Raw genomic sequence first — 14,438 nt, 5'->3', positions numbered from 1 at the left:
ACTGTCGTTGTTCGCCTTCTTTTCTACCGCTCGTTTTTTATTTTCTTATTTCTGTCTGAAGCCCAGCTACCAGTTACTGGCCTACAGTCGTTTACTGCGTTCCAGTTCACGCCTCAGTCAGCTTGGTCAAGAAGCATTCTCGGTTGATTCGACCCTACCGACACCCATTCAATCCAGCTATCCATCTCGTTCAACTTTGATAAGTTCTCCAAGCTCTCCGGAGGTCCCCCACCCCAGTACTTCGAAGTAAGAAAAAGCAAACTACAACCATTTCTGGATATCGTGATCTTCAGACAACACTCGAGAGAGAAAACGACATACAATCCAGTGTCGTTAAACCGTGTAAGAAAGCTGGTCTATAACTGTTTGTCCGTTTCTTCGACCGGCAAGTGCGGCTCTCGTAGAACTACTTGTCTGAACAGGGAGCACCATACCGGGGGAGGGGATATTTTGATAACCCCACATTTATATATATACCTTACCTCCTGCCCGCCTGCGTACCAAACTGCCTGGTCGGACAGTCTAGTAGTAGGAGCTCTCTCGTCAAATTTATATGACGATGGCCGCCAGCTCGGCCGCCGTAGCAGAGACAGCAGCAGTACCACAACGCGGCTTTTCGTTCCGACGGGCATCACGGCGCTTGTCATTGTCTAAAACGAAAGCACCCGCTCCTCCGCCTGAAGTACTTCCCCCAATCCCAGTGCTGCCAATTACTGCCTCTACCTCTGCACCCCCTGCTATACATACAGGACCCCCACCCCGTCTGTCTCTGTCCTTTAGGTCTCCATCGAAAACAAGGAGGGACACGGGCGATTTCAGCTCCTCCACTCAAGTTGCTCTTTCATCTATTGACGGACTCAAGTCCCGTGACTTTGTGAAAGAAATCCCCACAGCTATCATAACCACAAATGAAAATCCCTTCGAACAGTCCGAGAAGCCATCTTCCACGCCCCTGACCACCCTCGACGAAGTGGTGGCAGATACCCCATCTCTGCAACCTTCTGCCACGTTTGAAGTCGATACCTCCACAGAAAAGGGACAACCGCGAATTACGATATCAACATTTCTTAAGTCTCCCGATGTCATAAAAGACACATCATATCAACATCCCGCTTTATCATCTTCCAGTTCAGCGCCGGATCTCCTGGATCTGAGCACCCATCCAGCTTCTGAGACGTTCCGCCGTTCTTGGAGCTCTCCTAGTGTTTCCAGGTCAACATCTCCAGGTAGCCGGGATGGGAGGAATAGCAGGGATGAGGAGGAATATGTGACAGGAAGCTCCGTATCTTCCTCAAGCCCCACCAACTCGGGCGAGCAGGATGAATTCAATTCCGACAAAAACGATCTTCCCGTTAGGCCGGGGTTGTCCCGGACGCCAAGTACAATGAGTAAAATGACAAGGAGACCATTGAGTGTGTTTATGAAATCTTCCGCATCTGAGCCTTCTATACCGTAAGTGGAGTCGCTTAATAAGTTCCAAAACAATCTCAACTAACAATCTTAGTATTATGGCGGAGAAGGCTGGAATCAACAAAAAGGTTAAAGATGAAATTTTCGAAGCTTTCAGGTTACTTGAGAATGACTTTCAGAGGTATCTATGCGGTTCAGGTATAGGGAACATTCTTTTGTCTAATTTGTATGGGTAGATTCCAAAGTAAATCTAGCGTCCAGAAGGCAAACGTTCTCCGACAATCTCTTTTGCCCTTTCTGCGTAAGTATCATCAACAATCTTCAGTAAATATCTCTCCCGATGAGCTTGATAAAAGAGTGCGCTCTTTACACCGCTGGTGGACTGGACTTCTTGCTCAACTCCGAAACCGCAACTCTCAAGCCATTGCCGGGGCCGACAGGCCAGCGTATCTCGAGGGAATCTCCGGCTTGATGTCTCGCCCTGAGTGGCGAGCTGCCCCTTCATCATTTGCACCTTTGTCGCAGAAATGTCCCTCAAGTTCGAAATCACAGTCCACATCATCGTTGGCTTCTACATCTTCTGCTTATTCGGTCCAAAAATCAGTTCAACATAACATCAAAGTCCTTTTCACACGCACCTTATTTGATACCCTAGCCTACACCGTTGAGAAGATGGGTCTGAGAACTGTCCCTCCGAGTTTGGTAGCATTTGGCGGGAAAGTTTTGGCTTATGCCTTTTATTTCTGCTCCGGTGTTGCGGAAATGTTAATACGTCTTCTGGGAATTCAAGCTGCTACTGTGAGAAGGGTTTTACCAGAGTTTGGAGTCGGGAGAGGTATCAATCTCAGCGGAGTTGCCGAGGGTATAATCGCAGATTTTCCAGAGACTCTGCAATCATTGGGTTTTACCACATTAGCATCCACCTTACGTCAAATGAAGCAACCAACAAAGCTGCCAATTGGAGGAAGTCAGGTTGACTGGTACGGACCCTGGACAAATCGTTGGTGTGGGCGCGACTCGGATTTGCTCTTCGTCTTTTTGAAATACTATCACATCCTCCTGTGCGATTATTTGCCGCCAAACATCTCAGCGACTGCCCGAATTGCCGCTCCAGGCTATGTTCTGGTGCATGCTCATGTTTTGTCAATTCTCGATACGACCATTCATCGGAAACCGACATCCGGACCAGAACCATCAGCCTCGACAACTTTCGAGGATATGCTTGCGAATGCCACAGCTGCGATTCCAATGACTGCTCGAAATATTCTGCGCACAATGGCCGAGAACAAGATGGTTGTGCTTTTACGTGACATGGTGACGGATAAGACGAATTGTTCAGACAAATGTCGCGAGCTATATGCAGAATCATTCATGGGTATGCTTAAGGCAGCGGTGAAAAAAACAAGGGTGTTCGATGCAGATGCATGCTTTACTTTGTGTGACCTCATGGAGGAAGTTTTGCCAATATTCTCGCAAGCCGAAATGATCTCTGGTGCGCAAATGGTCGATTGGTCGTTCTGGATGGACGTAGTGAAACAGATGTCAGAAAGTCATAATAACATGACTGAGCTACGTTTAGTGGCATTTGTTTACACATCATGGGATGTTATTGTGGAGGATGAAGAGCGAAAGCGGGCTCTCTGCCTTGAGTGGTTGCTATCTAAGCCAACGTGGGAGAGATTTTTCTGCCATTGGTGTCCAATGGTGAGAGCATATTTCATGAGGCTAGTCTGCTGGAGGCTGGCAAGATGCGAAGGGAGTGAAAGTGCGCTAGATCAGTGGGTTCCCGTCCATAATACTAGCTTAGTTGCGGTGCTTTGAACTGATCAAATGCTCAGGGAGATTTTGGAAACTTTGCTGCTCAGACTAAGAATAAGCTACGCTCATTACCAGCGTTTGAGAGACACGGCAGAAATAAAAAACGGAGCATTGCCATCTACTGCACCTTGTCTTCCAGCACCTTGTCGTCGACTTGTTATCCTTCGCAATGATATTATGACCACTCCTCAGGGTGTACTACTAGATGGGATCATCCCGACTGCTATCCCGATTTTAAACCCGGAGCCGGCGAAGCGGTCTAATCCCTCGACTTCTTCGGTGTCATCTGCTATAAGTGACGCGCAATCAGTCCTTTCAGATACATCGACCGAAACAACGCAATCAACGGAAACAGTCATATCCACGTTCAGTAGGAGATGGAGCCAGATACGAAATGTCATTGGCTTTCGCTCGGCAGCTACTCAATCAGAATCTACACCTGAACCAACCTCACCCGAGACACCACCATTTAGGAAAAGAACCTCTAGTCTCACATCCACAAATGTTAGTCCTAAGCGTGAAACCACACCACCGAAACCACCAGTCCCACAAAAGAAAACGACTTTCAAATTCTCAATAGAATGGATGGAGAGGCCTCCATATGGAAACCGAGATCGGAAGTTGGGACTTCCCAGGTTACCAGTACCAGCCCAAACATTCCTTGATTCAAATTCGAAAAAGTCTTTTGAAATCGATATGTCCGGATGCCACTCTTATGGAAGCCAGTGGACGTATGCTGGGCGCGCTTTAGCGGAATGGGTACTGGTGGTAGTCGAGTATGAAAATTTCTTTGAGAGACGAAAAATGGAAGGTAAAGAGTGCGACAAAGATGTAGAGACGCCAAGTCTCGGAGTTGATTCGGCGCGAAAGTTCTAGGGGTATCTATAAAACTAATTGCCGAGCTTAAAATCCCCGTCGTTTCTGTTTATATCTAAACAATGGGGGAAACCGCTATTCGGCGGCTTTCTTGGGATTTTAAGGTGGTTATCACGGTGGATTATTCCTTTGTCAGTTGTATTTTGGTTAGTGGATCATATTTAGGCCACTTTATACGGCGTTCACTCTTTATCTGGAGGTCTCTCATTTGTGGTTCATATCCCATTCCATGAATCCTTTTCTTCTACCTTTCTAGCCTTCTCTTATCTTGTGGGTAGATTTTCTTCATTTTAGCACCTGCGGCATTTTGGGAGGCTCTTTCTTGTATATCAAGTCGATTTTCTTTCTTAACTTTCTTTCCTTATTTTTCTGAGAGGACTGGGCCGGACAGCGCGTCCTCGTTTCATAGTATGTGGGAAAAATCACTGGGACTAACAAAAATTAGGGTAGGGGTGGTGCATTGTATTTTCATCCTACGTTGTAATATTTTCATTTATACGGGGTGGGTTGTAACTTAAGTAGCTTTTAGGGATATCAAGCCGAAAAGATTCGACAGCAAATTTGCGTCTAAACAAAGCATAAGTATCATATATTTGGGACCTTTGTACAGTCAATTTAATTACCACATACATACTAATCCCGCGATAAGATGTTGCGTATAATAAATGAAATAACAACATTCCGTTCAGCGGGCCTCGAGTGATAAACCATGCCTTAATCTACATGCGGCAAGACGCCCCTACCGGGTCCCTGGAGTAGACGAATGCTTCCTGGGGTATAAATCTACCCCGAATGTAAAGGGACACGCCCTATAATGGTACGACCATGTGATGGCGAAGAAGTGGGCATGGGAGGTATGTAGTTGTGTCCCTGTCGCATTTCCACATTTCGAGAGGTAATTCAGGGGATATCGATTGAATATATATATAGGGTACAGAGTTCCACGCTATCCATTTCACTGTCAATAAATGCTGCCTCTCACCGTATGCAAGCAAAGATTCTGGCTAGTACTATTGGGAGATCTCTGGCTACATGTAATCTTACACTCGGATTTGTGCCTGCGTGAGATGGGTGTAGTATCGACAGAGTAAGGATATAAAAGGGAGAACACCCTCTTTAAAAATAAGTGAGAAGCCGTGAATAAAAGTAATACATACATGTTTTCACTAGATAATCCTCACAGCATGAATGCCTTTTCCAAACCCTTCATCACATGGTCTTGCCAAAACGAATCTCTCATCTAACCAGTCCAAGAGTTCTACAGTGTTTGAGGAGCTGTCAACCATGCTCGACCTCTCTTTTTTATTTAGCATCTTGAGCATCATTTCTCCAACATGGTGTACTGTAAGTTGATGAGGTAGCGGTCCAAGGGTCATATTAAGGTGAAGAAACTTCTCGACGGCGCCCCAGGGTGTCGTCGAGTAACCAGCAAAGAGAGCAGGGTTTTCCATTAACCCACGAGCGGCCATAACGCCTAGTAATTGTAAGTTAGTTATCCATGGATTATTATATAGTGACCTGGAATTTGTCATACATACCATCCGCCCGAGTTACTTTGATAATCCTATCTACATCATCCAAGCAGAAAACATCGCCATTCGCAACGATTGGAACCTTCGCGACGGACTTGATGAGTCTGATTGCTTCCAAATTTACAGGTTCACTCGATCTTTGAGATCTCCGTCGTCCATGAACAGTAATATAATCTGGGCCAGCAGATTCAACTATGGCGACGAACCTTACAGTCTCCCTAGTGATTATGAGTATGACGGCATTCACTGAAGGTGAAAAATGGGGGCAGGTTATTAGGGCGGGGGTCAAGAGGGGGCACTTGCTGTAAATCAGAGTGAATTCGTATTTTTACTGAAACACAAAATTGCGGCCCGCATCTCTCTTTCACAGCCAAGATCATATCCCTCACAAGCTCTGGCTTTCGCATGAGCCCACATCCAATACCCTCCTGAATAGCCCATGTTTGTGGACATCCACAATTGAGATCCACGCCATCACAGTAGGGCTGTACCAGTTCTGCGGCTTTGGCAAAATCCAAAACTGTATGGGCTCCAAACTGGACAACAAGTGGCCTATCTTCCGAGCTGGTGCTGAAATCTAATCATTCGGGTTAGGTCAAAATGTGTCCTTTTCTTTGAAAAGATAACATGTACCACTAAGACGAGCAGATTGATTTCTCACAAATTCCTTTGCAAGTATCTACGTTCTTATCAGTCTCAATTTACTTTGTCAACCCGTAGAGGTAGAAAGATGGCTAACCATGGGTGTATAGCAAAGATCGACTCCATATTCTCTAATCAATGCACGAAAGGGTAATTTGCTATATCTACATAGGAATTAACGAAAGTTATATTGGAATGGTTGATTAAGCGTTTATATATGAGTTACCTAACCATGGGCGCTTGTATAAATAATGGTCGATTGGCCGCTTTTGCTGCCTCGAATAGTCGTAGGGGACTACAATCTCAATTATTACATCATCCCGTATAAGGCAGGGGGAGAGAGGTCGAGGGATGTACTGGTGACTGTCTCGCCGTATTGGCAGCTCGTTTCTAGTTGACATGACGGCTGGGGAGGTTTGCGTCCTTGAGAGATGTGAGGAACGGATGTTGATTACACATACATTCGTTGAACTTGTAGGTAGGTATCAATAGAACGTGCTTTAAATATAAAGAAGCAAAAAAGAAAAATCGAATAATAGGGTTTCTCCGAAGAATATTATCTTCAATCGCCATAGCTAGTACACATTACGGCTTGATGAGTTGAACGGGTACCTAAATATACGCGTATCATGATAGGGTGTGCATGATAATTTCAACATGTACTCTATTGGCGCAACGCAACGACAAGCGAAGTGAAAAAGCCGAGTACATTAGTGAATCGAATCACAAGATACAACATTGAAAAGGTACAGAATTGATCAGAGAAAGCGGAGTAATACAATTAGTAGTAAAGATTAAATTAGGAATTTTTTAATTTTCCTGCAGTTCGGGTATGTAGGCTTTTTGTTGAGCGGCAATGTGAAAAGAAAGATTCTGTTACGGGCATGCCAAGCATTTACGGGAACAAGAGAAAGGCGAGTAGACACTCCCCAATACCCTCACACACTAACTGGAACACCACTATCAACTCTGGTTCGCACCCACAAGGTGCGATGCGATCAGTACTTGACCAAAGGTGGAGTTGTGGTTTTCCTAGTTAAAAAACACGTTTTCAACCCCAATAATAACCCCCGAAGTGTCAAACGGCTGAAATGGGCCACTTTTAGTCCAGTCGATATATGCGGGACAACTGGAAGCGATTGGATCGAAGATCGGTCCACTCGGAGAGGATCGGCACAAACTACCAGCCGGCTGAGTACTTATTGGTGGTACCAGTAGATATGAGAGGACTTTGCTATACAGGAAAGCGATACAGAAAGAGTCCTGAGTTGGTAGTCTTGCTGCCCAGTAACTACGAGTAGTCGATACTGACGATTGCCCACCAGATGGCCTGATGGCCGGGAAATATCGATGGAAACGTGCATAAGAATGGGTAAATGGTTGAGGGGTTTTAGCGGAGTTAGGAGTTTGGGTTATGGACTTAGGAGTTAAAAGTTCTTGTTTGTTTTCAAGGTCTTGGGCAGGCCCCAAGCGTATTCTGTACCATTAGTAGACTAAGTCCATGAGTCACTGGCATAAGCGAGAGATATAAATTTTAATGGAGACAGTTGGTAATGGAGCCAGTTCTACTGTCTGGTGTATGAGTACACACAGGGCCCGATTACATGCTGAGAGTTATTGTGAGAAGCCAATTGCACAGTGACATGCAAGTACCGGCAGTGTGGTTAGCTAACAGCTGTCAGAGCAATTACATTCTGAGCGCTAGGAAGTGGATCTATTCATGGGAGTAAGGACTAACTAGCCTATGCCTCGCCAATGACTAGAAGGCCAGCCAGAGCGAAGCTCTGAGTGCTCGCGATCCTCTATATCCTCTGAGCATGATAAGTCCACCGGTAATGGCAGGGACTATGTCTGGGAAAGTCTACAATAAGCGAAGAGCTCTACAACAACTATTAAGCTTACAGCTGAGCGGCAGCTCATCCATGCAGGCCCCAGTTGTGTGGCAACAAAGGCTGCAGGTGTTACAAAGGCTTTGACTAAGGGTAATTGCCTTCGGAACTGTAAGCACCCGCTAGCGCTTAGAGAGAAGCTGGGTAGCAGTGGTATTGTTTCCTTTTCTGGCAGAAGGTATTGCCGGAACTTAGTAAGGGAGTAGGAGCAGGGAATGGAATCCTTTGGAGTATAAGTACTCAGGATCCTTCCTGCCCAACTATCCGAACGTCTCCAGTCTTTAGAGTTTTATCAAGTATTCTACTCAGTAGCAGAGCCTTTAAAGATTATTGAGTTCTAGCATCAGCAAAAAATGGGTTTCCCCAAGACGAATTCGGACGCGCAGATGTCCAAATTCGTCTTTTGCCCACAGAACCTTGTCTTTTGGTCAAACGACCCCGTCGTATAACCCGCTCTTTTTGGCCGCTTCTCATTCGACCACAAAACGTTGTCCATGTGGAGCTCCAATTACGAAACTGGTCATGCGACCTCATTAGCTCATCTTTTGAATCAATCTATCCTACGATCGTCTTATGCCAAATGTCCGTGTCTTCACGACCCGTCAAAAGACGAAGATGGCTCAATTGGGAAATCCTCGTCATTTGACTCGGACATAATTCTCTTTCTAATAACTTACCATACTACTAGTACTACAAATCCTCTGTCCAAAATCGAAGTCCAATAATCACTTCGTCTAAAATACAAACTCTAATGACCCCCGGGCCCGTCTAATACCTTCCAACCAATATGTACAATACAATCTAATGCGTCGAATATCCACTGTTTAACATGTCTAAGGACTTCTGTCTAATTTCTATTCGTCTTCCCCGTTCGCCATAATCCCCCCTGCCCGAAGCCTATTGTCAGAAGTCCACCTGTCTAAAGTTTCTTGTCTGGTGTTCATGTCGTCAGTATCATTATAAAAAACTCAGTCCAACGTCCAGTCTTACTTCAGTAAATTGGTCCGTATGTCGATGGATCAATCGTACTATTGATAAACCATCTATTGTTCGTAGATGTAACAGGGGTCTATGGACGTAGGGACTATAGTGCCAAGGAATACGACCGAGGCGAGAACGTGGCAATAGGTATTCGAGACTATGGACTATGGAGTGGCTCTTCCTAGTATGACTAACTAGTTGAAACCTAGGACGAGGCGTAGAACAAAGTAGTATTCGTGGAGTACATACAAGATAGATAGATAGATATTTTATATTGCTTTGAAGTACAAGACTTATCGCACGCCATCAAACACCGCCGAGGACAAAAAGACAAAGGAAAGGAAAATCGAGTAAGGAGATACGGAAAAACGAGTACAGGAAAGTAAGAAAACCTTTAATCCTCCGGGTCCTCCTCCTCTTCGTCCATCTCGTACCAATCCAGTAGGTTTGTTTTTGCTGCGAATTGTAATATGAGGTCTATGTTCAGGTTCGTGAAGAGCCAGTTCTCCCAAGTGGGTGGTCCCGGGATCTTATCCATCAGTGGCCTCCGGATTTGTGTCCATCGGGGGCATTCGATTATGGTGTGTTTGGAGGATTGTTCTGAGCCGCATTGGCAGGGCTCAGGTTCTGTGTATGCTGCATGTCTGTCTAGTCTGGTGACCTGACATCGTATGCGGTGTATCAATTTAGCCTTGGAGATTGGGAGTTTTGCTCGTCTGGGGTTGACTTTGAGGGCTCCTGGTTCGTGGTAGTTGGTGATTGGGGTGGAATTCCATTCCTCCAACATGCGCTTGGTGATGAGGTCGTTTTGTATCCATCTTTCCCTGCGGTTTCCTGGCTCCTGGAGGGAAGCATAAGTGTTGCGACTCGGTGGAGTCCCGTGCCTTTGGTGTTCTTTATTTTGCTGGGGAGTAGTTGGATGAGTTCTTCATTGAGGGGGTGGTCAGCCGGATAGCAAAGGATCCGTGTACCATATTTTCGTGTCTTATGCGTGAGGAGTTGTTCCAGTGGTGGGAGTGCTGCTTCTTTAAGTAGTTTTGCAGTTTTTGTCCATCGGGGGAGGCCTGCTATGATCCTGGCTGCTTGGTTGTATAGTGGGTGGAGTGATCTTAGGGCGTGGTCTGCTCCTGTCCACCATGCTTCTGATCCCCATAGGATTGTAGGGAGGAGGCCTTGGACGACAAGGTGGTGTATGGTTTTAACTGTTGATCCAGGGAGGTATGCTATGTTCCTGATTTCTCCTAGTACTCGGAGGCCTTTGGCAATGGTTTCTTCGATGTGTGGTCGGAAGGAGAGGTTCGAGTCTAGCCATATTCCAACGTATTTGAGCCTGTCCTTGGGGTAGATTTCCTCGTTTGCGATTGTGACTGGGAGTTTTGGTGTGGGGATTTTCGATGTTGTGGGTTTGAAGAAGATGAGGTCGGACTTCTGTGGTTCATATTTGATGTTGAGGGGTGTTGCCTTTTTTACCCTTTCAGCCATCCTTTCGTTTAGCCTTTTGGTAGCGTAGAGGGGTGTCTTTGCGATCTGGACGAGCGCATCGTCATCAATGTATGTGGTGTTGAGTTCTTTGTTGGAGTTGCTGGGGTCTGTTATGACTCCTGCGTATATCATAAATAGTACCGGGGATAAGGGGGATCCTTGGGGCAGTCCTGAGTTGTATGGTTGGGGGGTTTCTAGTTCATGATTGAACTGGAATTGGAGAGTTCGGTTGGTGTTGAATTCCTTGCACCAGTTGGTTAGGTAGGTCGGGAATTTTTGTTGGGTCATGATTTCTGCGAGTAGGAGGTGGTCCACGCAGTTGAAGGCTCCTTGTATATCATTTGTGAGGAGGGCTGGTCTGTCTGGAGTGGTAGTTCCTGTGGTTCGTTTGATTAGGAGGTTTTGTTGAATGGGTGTGAGGGTGCGGAGTAGGGCATCGATCGCTGAGATTGTTGGCCTGCCTCCGAATTGGTCTTTGGTAAGTGTTTCCAATATAGATCCGGCTGTGCATAGTCTTGTTGCCACTATTTTTTCCAATACCTTGCTGAAGCATTGAGTAGGGAAATCGGTCGGTAGGCTTTGGCCGATGAGTAGTCTGGTTTGCCTGGTTTTGGGATTGGTACACATTTTGCCACTTTCCATTGGTCTGGTTGGACTCCGTGGCGGAGCATGGCTGAGAACATGTCTTGAAATAGTTGGATATTTGCTTTGATCGTGGCTTGGATGAATGGGTATGGGATGCCGTCGGGGCCGGTGGCTGAGTGTGTTGGACATGATTTGATTGCGGATGTGATTTCCTCTGGTGTAACTTCCTGGAAGGTGTCACTAAGATCAAAGGATGGGGGTCTGATTTGGAGTGGGGGGTTGTTGGGGGACGTCCAATTTGTGGGGAAGAGTTGAGCTCTCAGAGCTTGGCACTTCCCCGCAAACGTCTCTTCACCTTATATGGTTGGGATTGTAACATCCCTTCTTCTTCCTGCGTTGACTAGTTTCCAGATGGTGCTTCCTTTAGCCTCCGCAAGTTCCTTCTCCCTTTGTTCTGGTTTGGCTTTGCGGATCAGTGATGTCCATTTCCTGCTCGTTTTCCTGAATGTTTCTCTATCCTCGTCTTTTTGAGTTTTCCTGGCTTTCCTTTCCGCTGTGTTGAGGGTTGTTTTGAGCTTCTTCAACTCCGGGGTCCACCATTTTTTTGATTTGATGTGTCCTTGGCTCCATGGGGTGACTTGATCTGTTAGGTTATGTATGTGTTCAAGTATGAAGTCGACTGATTGCTTTGTATGATCCTGGGATTCCCACGCCTCGGGGGGGAATTGGAGGCCTGAGATGTTTTCTTCCAGTTTTTCCCAGTTCGTTCGGTGCCATAGTCTTCTGGGTATGTGGGGGGGTTTTTCTATCCGTAATTGTACTATGGTTTTCCCGTGATCGGAGCCTGCGCCATTGCGGTCGATGTTCCAGCGGACGTCATGGTCCAGGATAGGTCCTTTGATCAGGGTCAGGTCAATGATGGTTGGTCTGTTGTTGTTTCTGGGAAAGTATGTGAATTCGCCCGGTTCGTTGAGTAGGGATAGCTTTTGTCGATCGATCCATTTTTTGAGCTTCTTGGATCCGGATTTGCCTGCTCTGATTGTGTTGGTGTAGTCGTGGGATCTGTGTCCATACCAGAGTTGGTGGTGGCTATTGAAGTCTCCCATGACGAGGCAGTTTTGGATGGTGATTATCCGGCGAGAGATTTCTGTGAAGGGTCCGCTTCGCCCTGGTGAGTATATGTTGAGGATTTGTATCTTTTGGTTCTGGATTTCCACCGTAACGGAGACGATGAAGTTGTTGTGCGTGTAATGGTGTTTTGGTTTTAGATTGGCGTGTTTTCTGATGTATGTGGCGGCTTTGGTGCCTTTATTGCTGGCTGTGAATATATAGAAAAGAGGGGATTCCGGTGGGTGGCCGTCTTTATTGTTCCATGGTTCTTGTAACAAAAGAAAAAGTATATTGTGGTCCTGTTCTGCTTCCTCCACTACTGACTTTGTTGTGAGCTCGTTTTTCGCGCAGTTCAGTTGCTGTGCGATAGCCGTGGTTCTTTTGATGTAACTCATTGGGTGTTATCCATGGCCGCATCTTCTTGTGGGCGGTCTTGGGCCAGGATGACTACGGGAATTGGTAGCGGGCTTGGGTTTGTGTCTGGTCCGAGTTTGTTTGTAATGCGGACTTTGTTACGTTCTGGGCAATTGGCGTCTGTTGCCTTATGGGGAGCTTTACAGTGATAGCACCGGATGGGTGTGTGGACGCATCTGACGCCTCCTGGGCAATCGGAGCATGGGTGTTCTTTTGTTTGGTGGTCCTCTGCACAGTGTCCACATCTCCCAGTTTGGTGAGAGCATCGTTCATGTCGGTGGCCATATTCTAAGCATTTGGAGCATTGGGTTTCTGGGCTGGCTGGGAGGTAGTTGTCGATTTTGCATTGTCGGTCGAATAGGGTGAGGTATCTTAGTCCGAGGTTATCCTTTGTATATTGTCCTGGGAGTGCGATTATCATTGACGAGTGTGCTTTCCCCACTCTGGCTTCGGGTTTGCTGAGCCATCTGGGGATTTGTGCCATTTCGAATGTGGGGCCATAGTTGCTTCTGACTTCTGAGGCCATGACTTGTCCTGCTTCATAGCCGTCTCCGATTGTTGTTGGGATTCTATGTACGATGAATTTAGACCATCTTGAGTTAACTCTGATGTCGACAAAGGGTACGTTGAGTTCGTTCAGGGCTGCTTCAATTTCCCGTTTATATTTGAAGACTTCCGAAGCTGGTGTGGCGAATTTGGTTTCCAGTACGATGTTGTTTTTTGAGGTTTTCCTAGCGGCGATGAGCTGGCAGTCTGGGTTTTCGATTTTGGAGTTGATTCTGGTTCTGATATCGGAGGGGGTGACCGGTGCTTCCTTGTTTGTTTCGATAACGATCTCTCTGTTGATTTTGGTGACTTCTGGTTTGAATAGGGGGTCCGCTTTGGGTTTGGGTTTCCTCTTGTTCGTTACCATGGTATATTCAGAGTTGGCGTTTCCTGCTGCGATGGAGGCATAGGATTTTGGTGCTGGTGGGGTTGGTGTTTCTTTGCCTTTTCCTTTTGCTTGTTGGGCATGGTTTAGGTTATTTGCGGGTGCGGTGGTAGGGGTACTGGTGGCGGCGGCGACGGCGGCAATTGCGGAGGTTCTTCCTTCGGTGAGAGCTTGATTGCTGGGCCATTTGGTGGAGAGATTGGTGAGCTGTTGTTGGAGGCGGTGGAGCTTTTCTGATGTTTTGTCCTGGTTCTTTGTCATTTCAAACATTTGTTTGGCCAGGATGTCGACGGTGTTTTTAAGGGATTCGTTTTGGGCGGATAGGACTTCAATCGTAGCCTTTAGGTCCTTGTTGATTCGTTCAGTTGTTTGGTTGAGGGGTTCCAGTGCTACAGTGAGGGCATTTCTAACTACCCAGGAGATGTAGTTTAAGTCCATTCTGGCATGGGTTTCTTGGGGAACAATGCTGGGGTGGATGTAGTCGTATTTTGGTGCGTAGGGTTCATTGTATTGGGTGTGTTCGGCAAAGATAGAAAAAGGTTCGCCGCTGAGTTGGGTCTGTTCAATCGTGGTGGACTGTGTTTGTTGGGTTGGTTGGGTGTCGGGAAAGCGAGGGGGGGCCGGGGTTCCTGGTGGAGGGGCTCCTGCAAACCAGGAGCTCAGGGAGGCTTGTTGGGACATCACTGATGTTCCGGATCGAATTGGGTTAGGAAAGACTTCTGATAGAGTTCTCTTCCTGCCCGCAATGTTTGGGGGATTGGATGGGTC

General features: G+C 46.6%; 2 protein-coding genes across 2 annotated transcripts; one reads left to right on the top strand and one right to left on the bottom strand.

Annotated features, from left to right (window-relative positions):
* Positions 1-559: 559 nt before the first annotated feature.
* LAJ45_09761 (uncharacterized protein) lies at positions 560-4,104 on the top strand (the record flags this gene model as incomplete). The annotated part of the gene is made up of 4 exons (XM_046119300.1): positions 560-1,452; positions 1,505-1,591; positions 1,647-3,188; positions 3,249-4,104. 4 exons carry the CDS (start codon positions 560-562, stop codon positions 4,102-4,104), a joined length of 3,378 nt encoding a protein of 1,125 aa, XP_045967622.1.
* Positions 4,105-5,270: 1,166 nt separating this feature from the next.
* Positions 5,271-6,679, bottom strand: LAJ45_09760 (uncharacterized protein; the record flags this gene model as incomplete). The annotated part of the gene is made up of 8 exons (XM_046119299.1): positions 5,271-5,578; positions 5,643-5,850; positions 5,936-5,938; positions 6,061-6,213; positions 6,298-6,315; positions 6,376-6,442; positions 6,505-6,573; positions 6,636-6,679. 8 exons carry the CDS (start codon positions 6,677-6,679, stop codon positions 5,271-5,273), a joined length of 870 nt encoding a protein of 289 aa, XP_045967621.1.
* Between the last annotated feature and the right edge of the window lie 7,759 nt (positions 6,680-14,438).

Source organism: Morchella importuna (genome assembly GCF_003444635.1).
Source record: "Morchella importuna strain M04M26 chromosome Unknown Morimp01GS038, whole genome shotgun sequence".
In the NCBI taxonomy this organism is placed as follows: Eukaryota; Fungi; Ascomycota; class Pezizomycetes; order Pezizales; family Morchellaceae; genus Morchella; species Morchella importuna.
This window is presented reverse-complemented; position numbering and strand designations above follow the sequence as displayed.